The sequence below is a fragment of the Entelurus aequoreus genome, linkage group LG10 (assembly GCF_033978785.1).
Source record: "Entelurus aequoreus isolate RoL-2023_Sb linkage group LG10, RoL_Eaeq_v1.1, whole genome shotgun sequence".
Classification (NCBI taxonomy): Eukaryota; Metazoa; Chordata; class Actinopteri; order Syngnathiformes; family Syngnathidae; genus Entelurus; species Entelurus aequoreus.
The window spans coordinates 11,306,301-11,322,448 of record NC_084740.1 but is presented as its reverse complement, the minus strand read 5'-3'; the positions used below and the strand labels follow the sequence as shown (position 1 = coordinate 11,322,448).

The following is a 16,148-nucleotide window of genomic DNA, read 5'->3' as shown; positions in this document are numbered from 1 at the left end:
GTGTAAATTATTTTATAACATGTTCTGGTCAAGTCCTCAATTACATAATGATTAGCATGCTGAATATAACATTTTATTGATTAATAGAGAATGTTAAAACATTGTCATGCAGCAATATGAAGCCAACCCCCTGAAAATTATCTGTCTAGGGTACACTTGTTAATGGTAAAAAATTATACCCATCTTTTTCTAATAGATTTGCGATCGACCTGTAGAGTCCCAAAGATCGACTCGATCGCAATCGACGGGTTGTCTACTCCTGCTTTAGAACAACACACATAAGGGCTACATCTTGAGGAAATGTGTAATAAAGAACATACATTCTTAAAACACCACACTGCTAATATTTACAAAATGGGGAAGACAAAAAGACAATGTTTGATTAACATACAGCCTGGGGATACCTTACAAAAACACAGTAGGTATTTAAAACAGCTAGCACAGCTCAACAGCTAATACATTAATTTAGATATCTAAATCTGGTCTTCATAATACAATCAAACAGCTAGTTTAGGTTATAAGTACAATATTTACAATATAATCACTTTGTAAGGCGCAATATAAGACTAGACTGTCACATTCAACATTATGGAAAAGGCTACTTCCGGGCTCGGCAGCACACCATACACTACTGCCATGTAGCATCTTGGAATTGAAACTGCTTGCAAAGTCTACTATATAATACTTGCAAATGACACTCAGAAATTGTATTTATAGTTTCTATAGTTATAAGTCCACCAAAAGGTTCATGCTGTGCGTGAATGCACAAAGGTGCGCTTTGTTGATGTTATTGACTTGTTGGAGCGCTAATCAGGTATATTTGGTCAGTGCATGACAGCAAGCTAATCAATGCTAACATGCTATTTAGGCTAGCTGTACGTACAAACCATACTTGCCAACCTTGAGACCTCCAATATCGGGAGGTGGGGGTGGGGGGCGGGGTTGGGGCGGGGGCGTGGTTAAGAGGAGAGTATATTTACAGCTAGAATTCACCAACTCAAGTATTTCATATATATATATATAAATACTTGACTTTCAGTGAATTGTAGCTATATATATATATATATATATATATATATATATATATATATATATATATATATATATATATATATATATATATATATGACGGTCCCCAACTGTATGTGGCAAAATGCAGCTCCACACTGCTGTCGCTTCAACATATCACTGGCACCAGGTGGATTATGAATTTCTTTTATTACAGTGTCCTGCAAAACAGTGAAAATTGTGAGACTGTGAGTCCACTTGGGTCACGGGATTATCAATTGGAAGGCGTCACAGTTCTGAGCACTTCCCGCAGGTAAAGTACATACCACTTCTCGCCAGCAACAGGCGCTGTTGCAACACTTCATTCATAATTTAATCAAGCATAATGAACGTCTGTTTCTACACCGTTATATGTATATGTATGTATATATATATATATATATATATATATATAATATATATATATATATATATATATATATATATATATATATATATATTATTATATAAATAAAAGAAATACTTGAATTTTAGTGTTCATTTATTTACACATATACACACACACACACACACACACACACACACACACACACACACACAACACTCATCTACTCATTGTTGTACTTGAAAGTACAATGCTTTGTTAAGGGTTGAATTGTCCATCCTCTTTCTATTCTCTGTCACTATTTTTCTAACCATGCTGAACACCCTCTCTGATGTTGCATTGCTGTGTGGCACGCACAAAAGTGCTTTCATCAAATGCACGAGAGTGTTGAATCTTCCATCTCTCCCTAGCATGGCCCAAAACCGGTCAATCCTTGCTTCCTGGGGAAGATCTTCCCTGGCAAGCAATTGGTACTCCAGTACTTGTACCCGCAGCTGCGGCAGACTTTTTTTGGGGGGGGCGTGGCCTCCAGCTCCGGCTGAATACCGGGAGTTTGTCGGGAGAAAATCTCTGTCGGGAGGTTGTCGGGAGAGGCGCTGAATATCGGGATTCTCCCGCTAAAAACGGGAGGGTTGGCAAGTATGGTACAAACCCTGTTTCCATATGAGTTGGGAAATTGTGTTACATGTAAATATAAACGGAATACAATGATTTGCAAATCATTTTCAACCCATATTCAGTTGAATATGCTACAAAGACAACATATTTGATGTTCAAACTGATAAACTTTTTTTTTGTTGCAAATAATCACTAACTTTAGAATTTGATGCCAGCAACACATGACAAAGAAGTTGGGAAAGGTGGCAATAAATACTGATAAAGTTGAGGAATGCTCATCAAACACTTATTTGGAACATCCCACAGGTGTGCAGGCTAATTGGGAACAGGTGGGTGCCATGATTGGGTATAAAAACAGCTTCCCAAAAAATGCTCAGTCTTTCACAAGAAAGGATGGGGTGAGGTACACCCCTTTGTCCACAACTGTGTGAGCAAATAGTCAAACAGTTTAAGAACAACGTTTCTCGAAGTGCAATTGCAAGAAATTTAGGGATTTCAACATCTACGGTCCATAATATCATCAAAAGGTTCAGAGAATCTGGAGAAATCACTCCACGTAAGCGGCATGGCCGGAAACCAACATTGAATGACCGTGACCTTCGATCCCTCAGACGGCACTGTATCAAAAACCGACATCAATCTCTAAAGGATATCACCACATGGGCTCAGGAACACTTCAGAAAACCACTGTCACTAAATACAGTTTGTCTCTACATCTGTAAGTGCCAGTTAAAGCTCTACCATGCAAAGCAAAAGCCATTTATCAACAACATCCAGAAGCACCGCCGGCTTCTCTGGGCCCGAGATCATCTAAGATGGACTCATGCAAAGTGGAAAAGTGGTCTGTGGTCTGACTAGTCCACATTTCAAATTGTTTTTGGAAATATTCGACATCGTGTCATCCGGACCAAAGGGGAAGCGAACCATCCAGACTGTTATCGACGCAAAGTTCAAAAGCCAGCATCTGTGATGGTATGGGGGTGTATTAGTGCCCAAGGCATGGATAACTTACACATCTGTGGAGGCATCATTAATGCTGAAAGGTACATACAGGTTTTGGAACAACATATGCTGCCATCTAAGCGCTGTCTTTTTCATGGACGCCCCTGCTTATTTCAGCAAGACAATGCCAAGCCACATTTAGCACGTGTAACAACAGCATGGCTTTGTACAAAACGAGTGCGGGTACTTCCTACTCCTTTTCGAACATGTTGAAAAGAAACTGGAAATTGTGATGTATCATGTTGTATGCTTGCATGTTCGAAATAAACTCAAACTCAAACTCAAACTTTTCTGGCCTGCCTGCAGTCCAGACCTGTCTCCCATTTAAAATGTGTGGCGCATTATGAAGCGTAAAATACGACAGCGGAGACCCCGGACTGTTGAACGACTGAAGCTCTACATAAAACAAGAATGGGAAAGAATTCCACTTTCAAAGCTTCAACAATTAGTTTCCTCAGTTCCCAATCGTTTATTGTGTGTTGTCAAAAGAAAAGATGTATGTAGTGTAGTTGAATGTAGTGCATTCAATTGAATATGGGTTGAAAAGGATTTGCAAGTCATTGTATTCCGTTTATTTTTACATCTAACACAATTTCCCAACTGTTATGGAAACGGGGTTTGTACATATTGCATTATTATGCCTCATTTGTAGGTATATTTGAGCTTGTTGGGATGGTTCGGGCATCTGGTCAGGATGCCACCCGAACGCCTGCCTAGGGAGGTGTTTAGGGCACGTCCAACCGGTAGGAGGCCACGGGGAAGACCCAGGACACGTTGGGAAGACTATGTCTCCCGGCTGGCCTGGGAACGCCTCGGGATCCCCCGGGAAGAGCTAGACGAAGTGGCTGGTGAGAGGAAAGTCTGGGCTTCCCTGCTTAGGCTGCTGCCCCCGCGACCCGACCTCGGATAAGCGGAAGAAGATGGATGGATGGATACATTATGTTGGGATATAATTAAGATAATGAAGGATGAAGTGATTAAGAAATGTTTAGTATAGATATGCTTAGAATAGGCCGTACAACTAATCATATCTTATGAGTTTCAGTTGAAACTGGGTCCAAGTTCATGTCTACGCACATTCAATCTTATTGCCCACATTCTTGCCACTGTTGACGTGGCTTCATTGCCGAGGTCTGAAGGACAACCAGATATGAAGTCGGAGTCCAGGAAGGAGAAGGCAGAGGAAGATTCCACGCCTGGAAGCAGACACCTCATTGCCTATTCATACATTGTGATATATATTGTACGAGCGCGAGGGGAAGGGCGTGTCCGGACAGCAGTGCGTAAGTCGCCGTGTTGATACTAATACCCTTTACTTTTATCCTCTTTGTATATAAATTAGTTTTGCATGTCTCATGACACATTATCTGTACGTATTATTGGCTGCATTTCAGATAGTTGTTTGTGTGCCACGTTACCTAGCTTGCAGAAAAATCTATTAAGAGAAGACAGCCTGCCGTTTCCTTTAACTTGGACACACACATCTATATGTCCAATATGGCTCTTTCAACGTTTTGGGTTGCCGACACCTTGTTTAGGCGATATAAGTGCTCAACTTCAGCCTAAACCCTTTCGGTCTGTAAAATTGTCCATTTATGAATGTAAAACTGTTTGTTTATTTTGTTGACCACTGAACGAATAAATAATAAACTAAACTAAAACTAACTAAAGCAGCTGTTAACTTCTTTTTACAGTCATATGACAGTTAATGTAACGACTGCGTCGCATTTTACTGCGGGGGCCGTTCTCCCAAGATGCAGCAGGAACTCCGGAGGCGACGTGCAGGTGAGGCAATAATTTATTGTCCATGAAATCATGCAAAAATACAAAAGGCCCTAAAAGCGTACTGATAGCGGGAGAGCTATGGCGAAGCTTAGCACAGGGCCAGGAATCAAAGATCGTAGAAAAATACTTAGCGTACCGGTTGCATGAAAGCCATACTTGCCAACCCTCCCGGTTTTACCGGGAGACTCCAGGAATTCAGCGCCTCACCCGATAACCTCCCGGAAGAAATTCTCTCCCGATAAACTCCCGGAATTCAGCCGGAGCTGGAGGCCACGCCCCCTCCAGCTCAATGTGGACCTGAGTGGGGACAGCGGCGACAGTCTGTTTTCACGTCCGCTTTCCCACGATATAAACAGTGTGCCTGCCCAATCACGTTATAACTGTAGAATGATCGAGGGCGAGTTCTTGGTTTCTTATGTGGGTTTATTGTTAGGCAGTTTCATTAACCTCCTCCCAGCGCGGTAACAACACACAACAACAGCAGTCACGTTTTCGTCTACCGTAAAGCAGTTCGTCTACCGTAAACAGCAATGTTGTGACACTCTTAAACAGGACAATACTGCCATCTACTGGATAGCCTCCGGAACACTGAAATTCAAGTATTTATTTAATTTATATGTATAATAAAATAAATAAATATATATATATATATATATATATATATATATATATATATATATATATATATATATATATATATATATATATATATATATATATATATATATATATATATATATATATATATATATATATATATTTATTTATTTATATATATATATGTATGTATGTATGTATGTATGTATGTATGTATATATATATACATACATACACATATATATAATAATAATAATAATAATAATAATAATAATGATAATACCTGGGATTTATATATCGCTTTTCTAAGTACCCAAAGTCGCTTTACATGTTAAAAACCCATCATTCATTCACACCTGGTGGTGGTAAGCTACTTTTGTAGCCACAGCTGCCCTGGGGTAGACTGACGGAAGCGTGGCTGCCAATTTGCGCCTACGGCCCCTCCGACCACCACCTATCATTCATTCAACATTCATTCACCGGTGTGAGCGGCACCGGGGACAAGGGTGAAGTGTCCTGCCCAAGGACACAACGGCATGGTAAGAGGCGGGGAGCGAACCGGCAACCCTCAGGTTTCTGACACGGGCGCTCTACCCACTACGCCATGCCGCCCCCATATACATATACATATATATATATATATATATATATATATATACATACATATATATATATATATATATATATATATATATATATATATATATATATATATATATATATATATATATATATATATATGTATGTATGTATGTATATATATATATATATATACATACACATATATATATATATATATATATATATATATATATACATACACATACACATATATATATATATATATATATATATATATATATGAAATACTCGAGTTGGAGAATTCTTGCTGTAAATATACTCCTCCCCTCTTAACCACGCCCCCCGCCCCCAACCACATCCCCGCCCCGCCCCCGTCCCACCCCCTACCATGCTCCACCTCCCGGAATCGGAGGTCTCAAGGTTGGCAAGTATGATGGAAGCAAGTAGAAAACGTTGTCACTATTGCGTAATGCAAACAAGGAAGCCAGACTGATTGTGGCGAAAAACTGGAATAAATAGCTCACTGTTTAGTGCCCAGGAGCAGGTGAGCGTCCCAAACACTAATCAGAGGCAGGTAAACTTAATCTGCAGTCATGGCAACTAAAACACAAATCCAGGGGTGCTGAACACAGAACTGAGGAAGTCAAACTAACAGAAGAAAACATGATCCGGGCAACGGATCATAACAGTTAATATTAAAATGTGACTCAAAATATTGCTGTAAGACTTAACATTATGACTCTGGGACAAAATATTTCCATTTCAATTGCTTTATATCGTTCTGAAACGGTGTGACTTGAGCCTAAAGTCAATTTAACTGAGTCATCTTGGGGGTTGCAGGTTTAAAAAAAAGACTGCAGAGGAGTATCTGTTCAGTATACTGTCATCCTAGTGGAGGGGTGATGCAATTTGGACATTCGGGGATAAAAACAAGAGCCGGTGGGCATTTTTGTGTATGTTTACAGAAGCTTGTGTTTGAGCAGCATGTGTCAGTTTTTGTGTAAGATGAATGTTAAATGTGTAGAAATAGCCTTGTTCTTGGCGTTGCGAGGGGTGCACTGCAGATGATGACAGCCGACTGCGCCAAGCATGGTTTGGTTGAACGCAGGAGGAGGGAGAGGATGGCTGGCACAGGAAGGGGAGGGAGGGTGGCATGGATGAAGGCTCATTCAGCAGGAGCAGAATGGCTTCAACGCATGGCGCAGGACGTGCAAACAGGAAAACATCATTAACCAGTGCATCATACCTCACAAGGTGTTGCGACTACCTGTGGGCTGTGTTCCTTATGTTATGCAAGTGGTGGCCAATAGGCTTGTTGCGCATGCAGTATAGCTCCTAACCCTGCTTGTCGATGCAAGAGCTGCAGGGACCACATTATGCATCATAAACGGATCAGATTGTTTTATGCATCCTGGCTCGCAAAAGGTTATAAGGAGATGAGTTTCAAGATAACATGGCACGGTGGTCTATTCTTAGCACCCCCACCCCCCTTTTTTAACCACCGCGCCCACTCTTGTTCGGTCACACTTTGCTATAAAGGATTAAACTAACGCCGTTATTTAAAAAAAAAAAAAAAGCAGATGAATGGCGCCGCAGCAACACGAAACGTGTGCAAAAATTGACATAAAATATGCGCGTTGTGAGTTTGAAACACATTGAGAAATCCCTCAAACAAACGTGAATTATATTAGCAATGATAATAATAATAACACCGTAAAGTGATTAAAATGGCAACTTATTGTTGCACTGACAGTCCGTTACCCAGCGGTCTAGTTCATTCTCAGACACATTACATGTTCATAACATTCATAAAAAATATTGATTTCAGTGACATATTTGTTAGAATTAAAGCTTATATTCACAATGTTGGCGTTAGCTTCTGCTATCAATGTGAATGCTATTGCTAACCACGTCGTTGGCCTGTACTCACCATTTTGACTTTTTCAAGCTCCGCGAAGATGAGGAAAAACAGTCGTGTGGTGGATTGGAGATTGAAGGTAAACAACGCAGTGAACACTCAGCCCGGACGACTTTAATCTAATTCAGCTTTATTCGCGTAATTATCTAAGAATCCGTTGAAGGAGTACGCCGTTATTGCTGTGGAGAATTGCCCCGGAAACCTCAACCGAGCGACGCCGGCCTGTCATGCTCGGACGGATGTATCCCTCCGCCGGGGCGAACGCTTGACCTCCACGGAGTCCTTAAAAACCTTCCAAATTCTCCCAGTGTGTGAACATGGCGTATTTTCAATTGCGAATACATTTAATTATCATCAATAAATATTCATTTGAACTAATTTTATGTTTCAAGCAACGTGATTGATGAAGCACTATAGCGTCGAAGTGCGCAAGGATACCACCACACCGTAAAGAGGATGGAGCTGTATGGAGGATTAACGCTGACAGTACTATTAAGTGGTAAACACAATCAAGCCACAAACAATCCCTCAATATTTCACACTCTATTTAAATATTTAAAGGTATTACACGATTCAAAAGTAATGTATATACATGATCTCCCCTAAAATTCCCCCAAAATAAAAGTCAAACAAAAAAACACACAGTAGTTGTTTTTTCGACATAACATTTTTTATATTTTTTCCCCCTTATGGGTGACGTGGCTTGTATGTTAGAGTGGCCGGCCAGACACTTGAGAGTTCCTGGTTCGAATCCAGCTGTGTCCTCTGGCAAATAGGGCTTGGTGATATGGCTGAAAACTGTATAACAATATAAGTTTCTTATATTAATCGATATCGATGATTAATACTAATACTTTTTATGACTTATTTAAGCCTTCCAATAACTACAGTAAAACAATTTCCAACTTACCAAGGGTGCTATTCATCAGTGGATGAGCACTGCTAAGGTAATACAATAATCAAAGTAGATTTGAAGGTAGTTGCAGATTTGAAACACTAGATGGCAGTAGTCCATCCATCCATCCATCGTCTTCCGCTTATCCGAGGTCGGGTTGCGGGGGCAGCAGCCTAAGCAGGGAAGCCCAGACTTCCCTCTCCCCAGCCACTTCGTCCAGCTCCTCCCGGGGGATCCCGAGGCGCTCCCTGGCCAGTCGGAAGACATAGTCTTCCCAACGTGTCCTGGGTCTTCCCCGTGGCCTCCTACCGGTCGGACATGCCCGAAACACTTCCCTAGGGAGACGTTCGGGTGGCATCCTGACCAGATGCCCGAACCACCTCATCTGGGTCCTCTCGATATGGAGGAGCAACGGCTTTACTTTGAGCTCCTCCCGGATGACAGAGCTTCTAACCCTATCTCTAAAGGAGAGCCCCGCCACCCGGCGGAGTAAACTAATTTTGGCCGCTTGTACCCGTGATCTTGTCCTTTCAGGCATAACCCAAAGCTCATGACCATAGGTGAGGATGGGAACGTAGATCGACCGGTAAATTGAGAGCTTTGCCTTCCGGCTCAGCTCCTTCTTCACCACAACGGATCGATACAGCGTCCGCATTACTGAAGACGCCGCATATTCAGCGGGATCGTTCCTCCAATGCAACACGAACACTCCGGACAAAAACGTGAAGGTAAGAGATGGTTTAATTAACATAAATCATAGCCAAACAGAAAACAAGCAAAAGAAAAGCGTGCCGAACGCACGGGAAGCTAAGGCTAACACTAGCACAAGAGTCTGGAACAAAAATACAGAAAACGTGACTGATGCTTACCGCAAACAAGGAGAACAGGACGAGTGAACAAAAAGGCAGGTTTAAATAGTGTCAGTGATGGCAAACAGGTGCGTGTCGGGAACACAAGTGGCAGGTGAAAATAATAAGTAACCATGGTGACGAAACAAACTCACAGGTGCACAAGCAATAACAAAAGGAGTCCAAAACTAACAGAAAACACAAAAACATGATCCGGCCCACGGATCATGACAGTACCCCCTCCTCAGGGACAGATACAAGATGTCCAAAAAACAAAAAAAGTCACGGGCGGGCGGGGGGAAGGACTTGGAGGTGGGTCGCCAAGCCAAGTGTCCCCGAATCCACCGAGGCAAAGTCAAGTGGCGGCGGCGAGTGGAACGCCGCTGCAGCCGGCGAGGAGGGCGACCAGGGAATGGCCACATTCGTGGCCGACGGGGAGGTGGGCGCACTTGGCGAGGCGGACGACCACGGAGCGGCCACATCCGTGGTCGACGGGGAGGTGGGCGCGTCGGCGCCATCATGGCAGGCTTGGAAGCAGTGGACAAGGCAGGCGTGGTAGCAGGTACAGGCGGCGAGACAGGCGTGGTAGCAGGTACAGGCGGCGAGTCAGGCGTGGTAGCAGGTTCAGGCGGCGAGTCAGGCGTGGTAGCAGGTTCAGGCGGCGAGTCAGGCGTGGTAGCAGGTACAGGCGGCGAGTCAGGCGTGGTAGCAGGTACAGGCGGCGAGTCAGGCGTGGTAGCAGGTACAGGCGGCGAGTCAGGCGTGGTAGCAGGTACAGGCGGCGAGTCAGGCGTGGTAGCAGGTACAGGCGGCGAGTCAGACGTGGTAGCAGGTTCAGGCGGCGAGTCAGGCGTGGTAGCAGGTTCAGGCTGCGAGTCAGGCGTGGTAGCAGATTCAGGCGGCGAGTCAGGCGTGGTAGCAGGTTCAGGCGGCGAGTCAGGCATGGTAGCAGGTACAGGCGGCGAGTCAGGCGTGGTTGCAGGTGCAGGTACCGGTGTCTGGCGTGGAGCAGGTACCGGTGTCTGGCGAGGAGAAGGTACCGGTGTCTGGCGTGGAGCAGGTACCGGTGTCTGGCGAGGAGCAGGTACCGGTGTCTGGCGAGGAGCAGGTATCGGTGCCTGGCGAGGAGCAGGTACCGGTGCCTGGCGAGGTGCAGGAGCAGGTGCCTGCCGGGGTGCAGGAGCAGGTGCCTGCCGGGGTGCAGGAGCAGGTGCCAGCCGAGGTGCAGGTGCCAGCCGAGGAGCAGGTGCCAGCCGAGGAGCAGGCGCAGGTGCCAGCCGAGGAGCCGGCGCAGGTGCCAGCCGAGGAGCAGGCGCAGGTGCCAGCCGAGGAGCAGGCGCAGGTGCCAGCCGAGGAGCAGGCACAGGTGCCAGCCGAGGAGCAGGCACAGGTGCCAGCCAAGGAGCAAGCACAGGTGCCAGCCGAGGAGCAAGTACAGGTGTCAGAGATGGTGGCGTCTGCAGGCCCACCGGAGATGATGGTGGCGTCTGCAGGCCCACCCGGGCAGAGGTTAGCCATGAGCATGGCGGAGGTGGTCTAGCCGGCGGTAGCGGCTTAGCATGCCGAAGGACTGGTGGTGGAGGACGGGCTGGAGGTTGCGGCTTGGCAGACCGAAAGATTGGTGGTGGCGGCCGGGATGGAGTTTGCTGCCTGGTTGGGCGCAGCTGAGGCACCCCACCAGCACAGCTCCCGGCCCCAGCCCCCCCCCCCCCCCCTCAAGGGGCGGATACCAGACGCGCTCCTTGCGGTCTGGAACAGTCTTTAAGGGTGGGTGGCGGGAGGTCAAGAGGGGGGAAAAATCCTCCCCTCTAAATTGTCCAAAATGTCTTTTCCCATCTCCCACCTGAGGTCTTTTGGGAGGATGAGAGGAAAAAGTCACTGACGTGGGCGGGGCTAGAGTCCTAGGGGGCGGAGCTTGGCACTCAGAAGGAGACTGTGGCTGACATCTAAATTTCAAAATAATGTCCTGATAATGTTTAATTTTATAATTAAAGTCTTTAGGAGGTTGCTGACAGAAAGAGTCAGAAGAATTTAAAAAAACATCTTCGTCTCTGACGTCATCCACAGTGGGCGGGATGACGTCATCCGTGCGGGTCTCCAGCCGACTGACAGCCCAATCGGTGAATTGCTTAGCAAAATGTGTGATGGGATTACCTAATTTTGGCGGCGAGGAATACTGGTCTGGCTGCAACTTGCTTCGGTCCGGGGGAGGAGCTTGCGGGAGCGACGCGTCATAACGGCGAAATGAAGCCTCTTTGGCTGGCTTCCGTTTTTGCTGACGCGTCCGGTACTGCGGTGGCGCGACAATGTCCTCGGGCCATACGGAGTTGAGTGGGATCAACTTTCCATTAGGACCCCACATCAGGTCCTGGCGCTCCAAGGGGGAATAGCAGAGAGTCTCCGCCTCCATTGCCTCCAAATCTAACCACATACCTCAATCTAGGCTGACCATATTCTGAAATCCCAAAAAGAGGACACATATATGCGTGCCAAGGCGGACAGCACGCCAAGGCCGGGGCTAGGTGAAAATTTGCCAATGATACTTGAACTTGCTTTATAAATAATATATTTATTTAAATAAAGCATGTTTTCTCCTCTGTTGACAATATAACAAAATAAGTCACACTTATATTCTGTAACATTCACAGTTTTAGAAAAAGTACAGAGGTAGCAATATTCAAAATAACCTCTTGTATATAATATGAACATAAATAATGCCTCAAAACAGGTTAATTATATTTAAACAAAAAACAGGTAATAGCCCATTCTTTAAAATGTCTCTTCTCAGTCTAGTGGACCATTCTAATGTAAAAAATATAAATAATGCCTCAAAACATTTGAAACAAAAACAGATGTTTTCAGAGAATACACCATAGGTGAAGAGTATTTCACAAATCAGTTAAAACAACAAAAACAGAGGTAGCATTTCTGAGCCAATTATTTTAGGCTTCTGTAAAAAAAATAATGCAGAGTCAACATTTAAAACAAAAAAAAGGAGAAGTAGTGTATTGCGTTTCTTCTATTTAATAATACCACCTTAACATTTGACAACCAAACAATTAAACAAGGAGACTCGGTAAAGAATCTGGGTATTATCTTCGACCCAACTCTCTCGTTTGAGTCACACATTAAGAGTGTTACTAGAACGGCCTTCTTTCATCTCCGTAATATCGCTAAAATTTGTTCCATCTTGTCCACTAGCGACGCTGAGATCATTATTCATGCGTTCGTTACGTCTCGTCTCGATTACTGTAACGTATTATTTTCGGGCCTCCCTATGTCTAGCATTAAAAGATTACAGTTGGCACAAAATGCGGCTGCAAGGCTTTTGACAAAAACAAGAAAGTTTGATCATATTACGCCTATACTGGCTCACCTGCACTGGCTTCCTGTGCACTTAAGATGCGACTTTAAGGTTTTACTACTTACGTATAAAATACTACACGGTTTAGCTCCAGCCTATCTCGCCGATTGTATTGTACCATATGTCCCGACAAGAAATCTGCGTTCAAAGAACTCCGGCTTATTAGTGATTCCCAGAGCCAAAAAAAAGTCTGCGGGCTATAGAGCGTTTTCTATTCGGGCTCCAGTACTCTGGAATGCCCTCCCGGTAACAGTTAGAGATGCTACCTCAGTAGAAGCATTTAAGTCCCATCTTAAAACTCATTTGTATAATCTAGCCTTTAAATAGACCCCCCCCTTTTTTAGACCAGTTGATCTGCCGTTTCTTTTCTTCTCTCCTCTTCTCCCCTGTCCCTTGCGAGGGGGAGTTGCATAGGTCCGGTGGCCATGGATGAAGTGCTGGCTGTCCAGAGCCGGGACCCCGGGTGGACCACTAGCCTGTGCATCGGTTGGGGACATCTCTGCGCTGCTGACCCGTCTCCGCTCGGGATGGTTTCCTGTTGGCCCCGCTGTGGACTGGACTCCCGCTGATGTGTTGGATCCACTGTGGACTGGACTTTCACAATGTTATGTCAGACCCACTCGACATCCGTTGCTTTCGGTCTCCCCTAGAGGGGGGGGGGGGGTTACCCACATATGCGGTCCTCTCCAAGGTTTCTCATAGTCATTCACCGACGTCCCACTGGGGTGAGTTTTTCCTTGCCCGTATGTGGGCTCTGTACCGAGGATGTCGTTGTGGCTTGTACAGCCCTTTGAGACACTTGTGATTTAGGGCTATATAAATAAACATTGATTGATTGATTGATTGATTGATTGACTTCAACAATGGAATTATTTTCCTTTTCCATTTCTTTAATGGGTGAGTGGAACACACACATGAGTGAATGCATGTGCCAGATGTAAATTTCACTGAATTCATTTTCAAAAAACCTCTTGATCATTACAGGTGTTTTTTCCTGTGACATAAAATATCCCTTTAATGCCGGAAACATCTGCAGCAGCCTCTCGATTCCAGGGAATAATGACAGCCATCGTGTCTTGCTGTGGGAAAGGAGCTTTCTGTATTCAACATCTACAAAGTCACAGTACTCCTTCAAACTCTCCGTGCGCACAGTGTAAATGTGGAAGTACTGGTAGATTTTGAACATGATATTCTTAATTTCAATATCAAGTGTGTCTGCACCATGATGGACACAATTGTTCATTATGTGTGCTGGGCAACCCACACCGATCAGCGTCTTATTCTGGAGCAGCTTCTTCAAATTTGCATACACATTCTTCCCCCCTTCATCACGTCTGATTCCTCCGAAGTTTGTGTTGCAGTTGTCACCAGTAAATGCTATACATTTTTCTCACAAATTATTTTTTCTCAGTGTTTCAATCAACAAGTTTGCAATGGTGTCCGCTGTCTCATTAGGTGTGTCTTTGACCTCAAGCAATGTTGATTGTACACCACCTTTCTTCCAGTCAAAATACTGGATTATGATTGGGAATATTTTCACTGCACCATGGTTACTCCCATCTGTAGCGATGCCACAGTACTTTATTTCTTTGAGCGTCTCTAGCGCAATGTCGATGCTGTGGGGCGCTATAACACTGTTGACAATCGCCTCTGTTTTGGTGCGTGCACTTGAAAACTTTTTTTGCCGTGTCTGAGTCTGGGAATGCTTTTTTCAGCAAAGCACTGGTGCAATCCATCGACCTGTAACTGTTATGGTGTTTGACTGTGTGGAATGCTAAAACACCCTCTGCTGCGTTTACAACGTCATCTCCTTTTCCAGGTCGCACAAAGTACTCTGTCAATTTAGTAGACGAGCTCTCGCCCTGCACAGCTGTTTTGTGCTTTTTGGTGTCAATATGGGCTTGTAGATCTTTAGCCCCTTTATTTACGTTCCTGCTTTGCACACGGTGCATTCTGCTTCCCATGTGTCACGGCCAGTACGAAAACACGAATACTTTTTTCGCAAATCCTCCGTGAAATTGCATTTACGTTTCGGCATGTTTGTCGGTCTCTTGTCTGCCGGGAGAGGCGCTGAATACCGGGAGTCTTCCACTAAAAACGGGAAGGTTGGCAAGTATGGTCTCCGAATTCACTCACTAGCTCTCTCCTCTGTGTCTCTGCCCCTCCCTCACAAATTTTTCTGCGTGCGCACACCTTCAGTTTGGTTTGTTTAAGTTACCCTGTCGTAGTTGGACTAAGGGAGGTGACGGCTCAGACACCAGAGGGCAGTATATACAAAGATTTATTATGTATACAGCTCCTTCCTTACAGGCAAGTGTGCAGATTGCCGGTAAATGACTGCAGCTGGTGTCCCGAGGTGCGTTCGTCAGGACGAACAGATGAGGTTCCCTGGCCGTGACAAACCCTGGACGTACAATGAAAAGACACGCAACCCTAATTCAAAATGCCGGACATTTGAGGCATTTAAAAAACCCCGCCCGGACACCCCGGACACGCCCTCAAAAGAGGACATGTCCGGGGAAAAGAGGACGTATGGTCAGCCTACCTAAATCCAGCTTCTCGAAGTTCGTGGCGGAAGAACTGTATGCTGTTCTCCTTCTGTCTCGTGGGGGTCGCATATTTATGCGGGATCGTTCCTCCAATACAACACGAACACTCCGGACAAAAACGTGAAGGTAAGAGATGGTTTAATTAACATAAATCATAGCCAAACAGAAAACAAGCAACAGAAAAGCGTGCCGAACGCACGGGAAGCTAAGGCTAACACTAGCACAAGAGTCTGGAACAAGAATACAGAAAACGTGACTGATGCTTACCGCAAACAAGGAGAACAGGACGAGTGAACAAAAAGGCAGGTTTAAATAGTGTCAGTGATGGCAAACAGGTGCGCGTCGGGAACACAAGTGGCAGGTGAAAATAATAAGTAACCATGGTGACGAAACAAACTCACAGGTGCACAAGCAATAACAAAAGGAGTCCAAAACTAACAGAAAACACAAAAACATGATCCGGCCCACGGATCATGACATATTGACAGTTTAGTTAAGAAACATATATTATTATTTAGATTAATTTAGCAAAACAAATTGAATGTAAACACATTTTTTGTTCTTATTTTTCCAATCAGCCGACCCAAGCTGATTTCA

General features: G+C 44.6%; 1 protein-coding gene across 1 annotated transcript in view; it reads right to left on the bottom strand.

The window, feature by feature from the left end:
- The window catches only part of calm3a (calmodulin 3a (phosphorylase kinase, delta)), a 17,420-nt gene extending 9,284 nt beyond the window's left edge, over window positions 1–8,136 (bottom strand). The window contains exon 1 of the mRNA XM_062060098.1: window positions 7,908–8,136. Within this exon, the coding sequence (XP_061916082.1) occupies window positions 7,908–7,910 (3 nt within the window). The 5' untranslated portion in view covers window positions 7,911–8,136. The remainder of the gene's footprint in view (window positions 1–7,907) is intronic.
- Window positions 8,137–16,148: the final 8,012 nt, after the last annotated feature.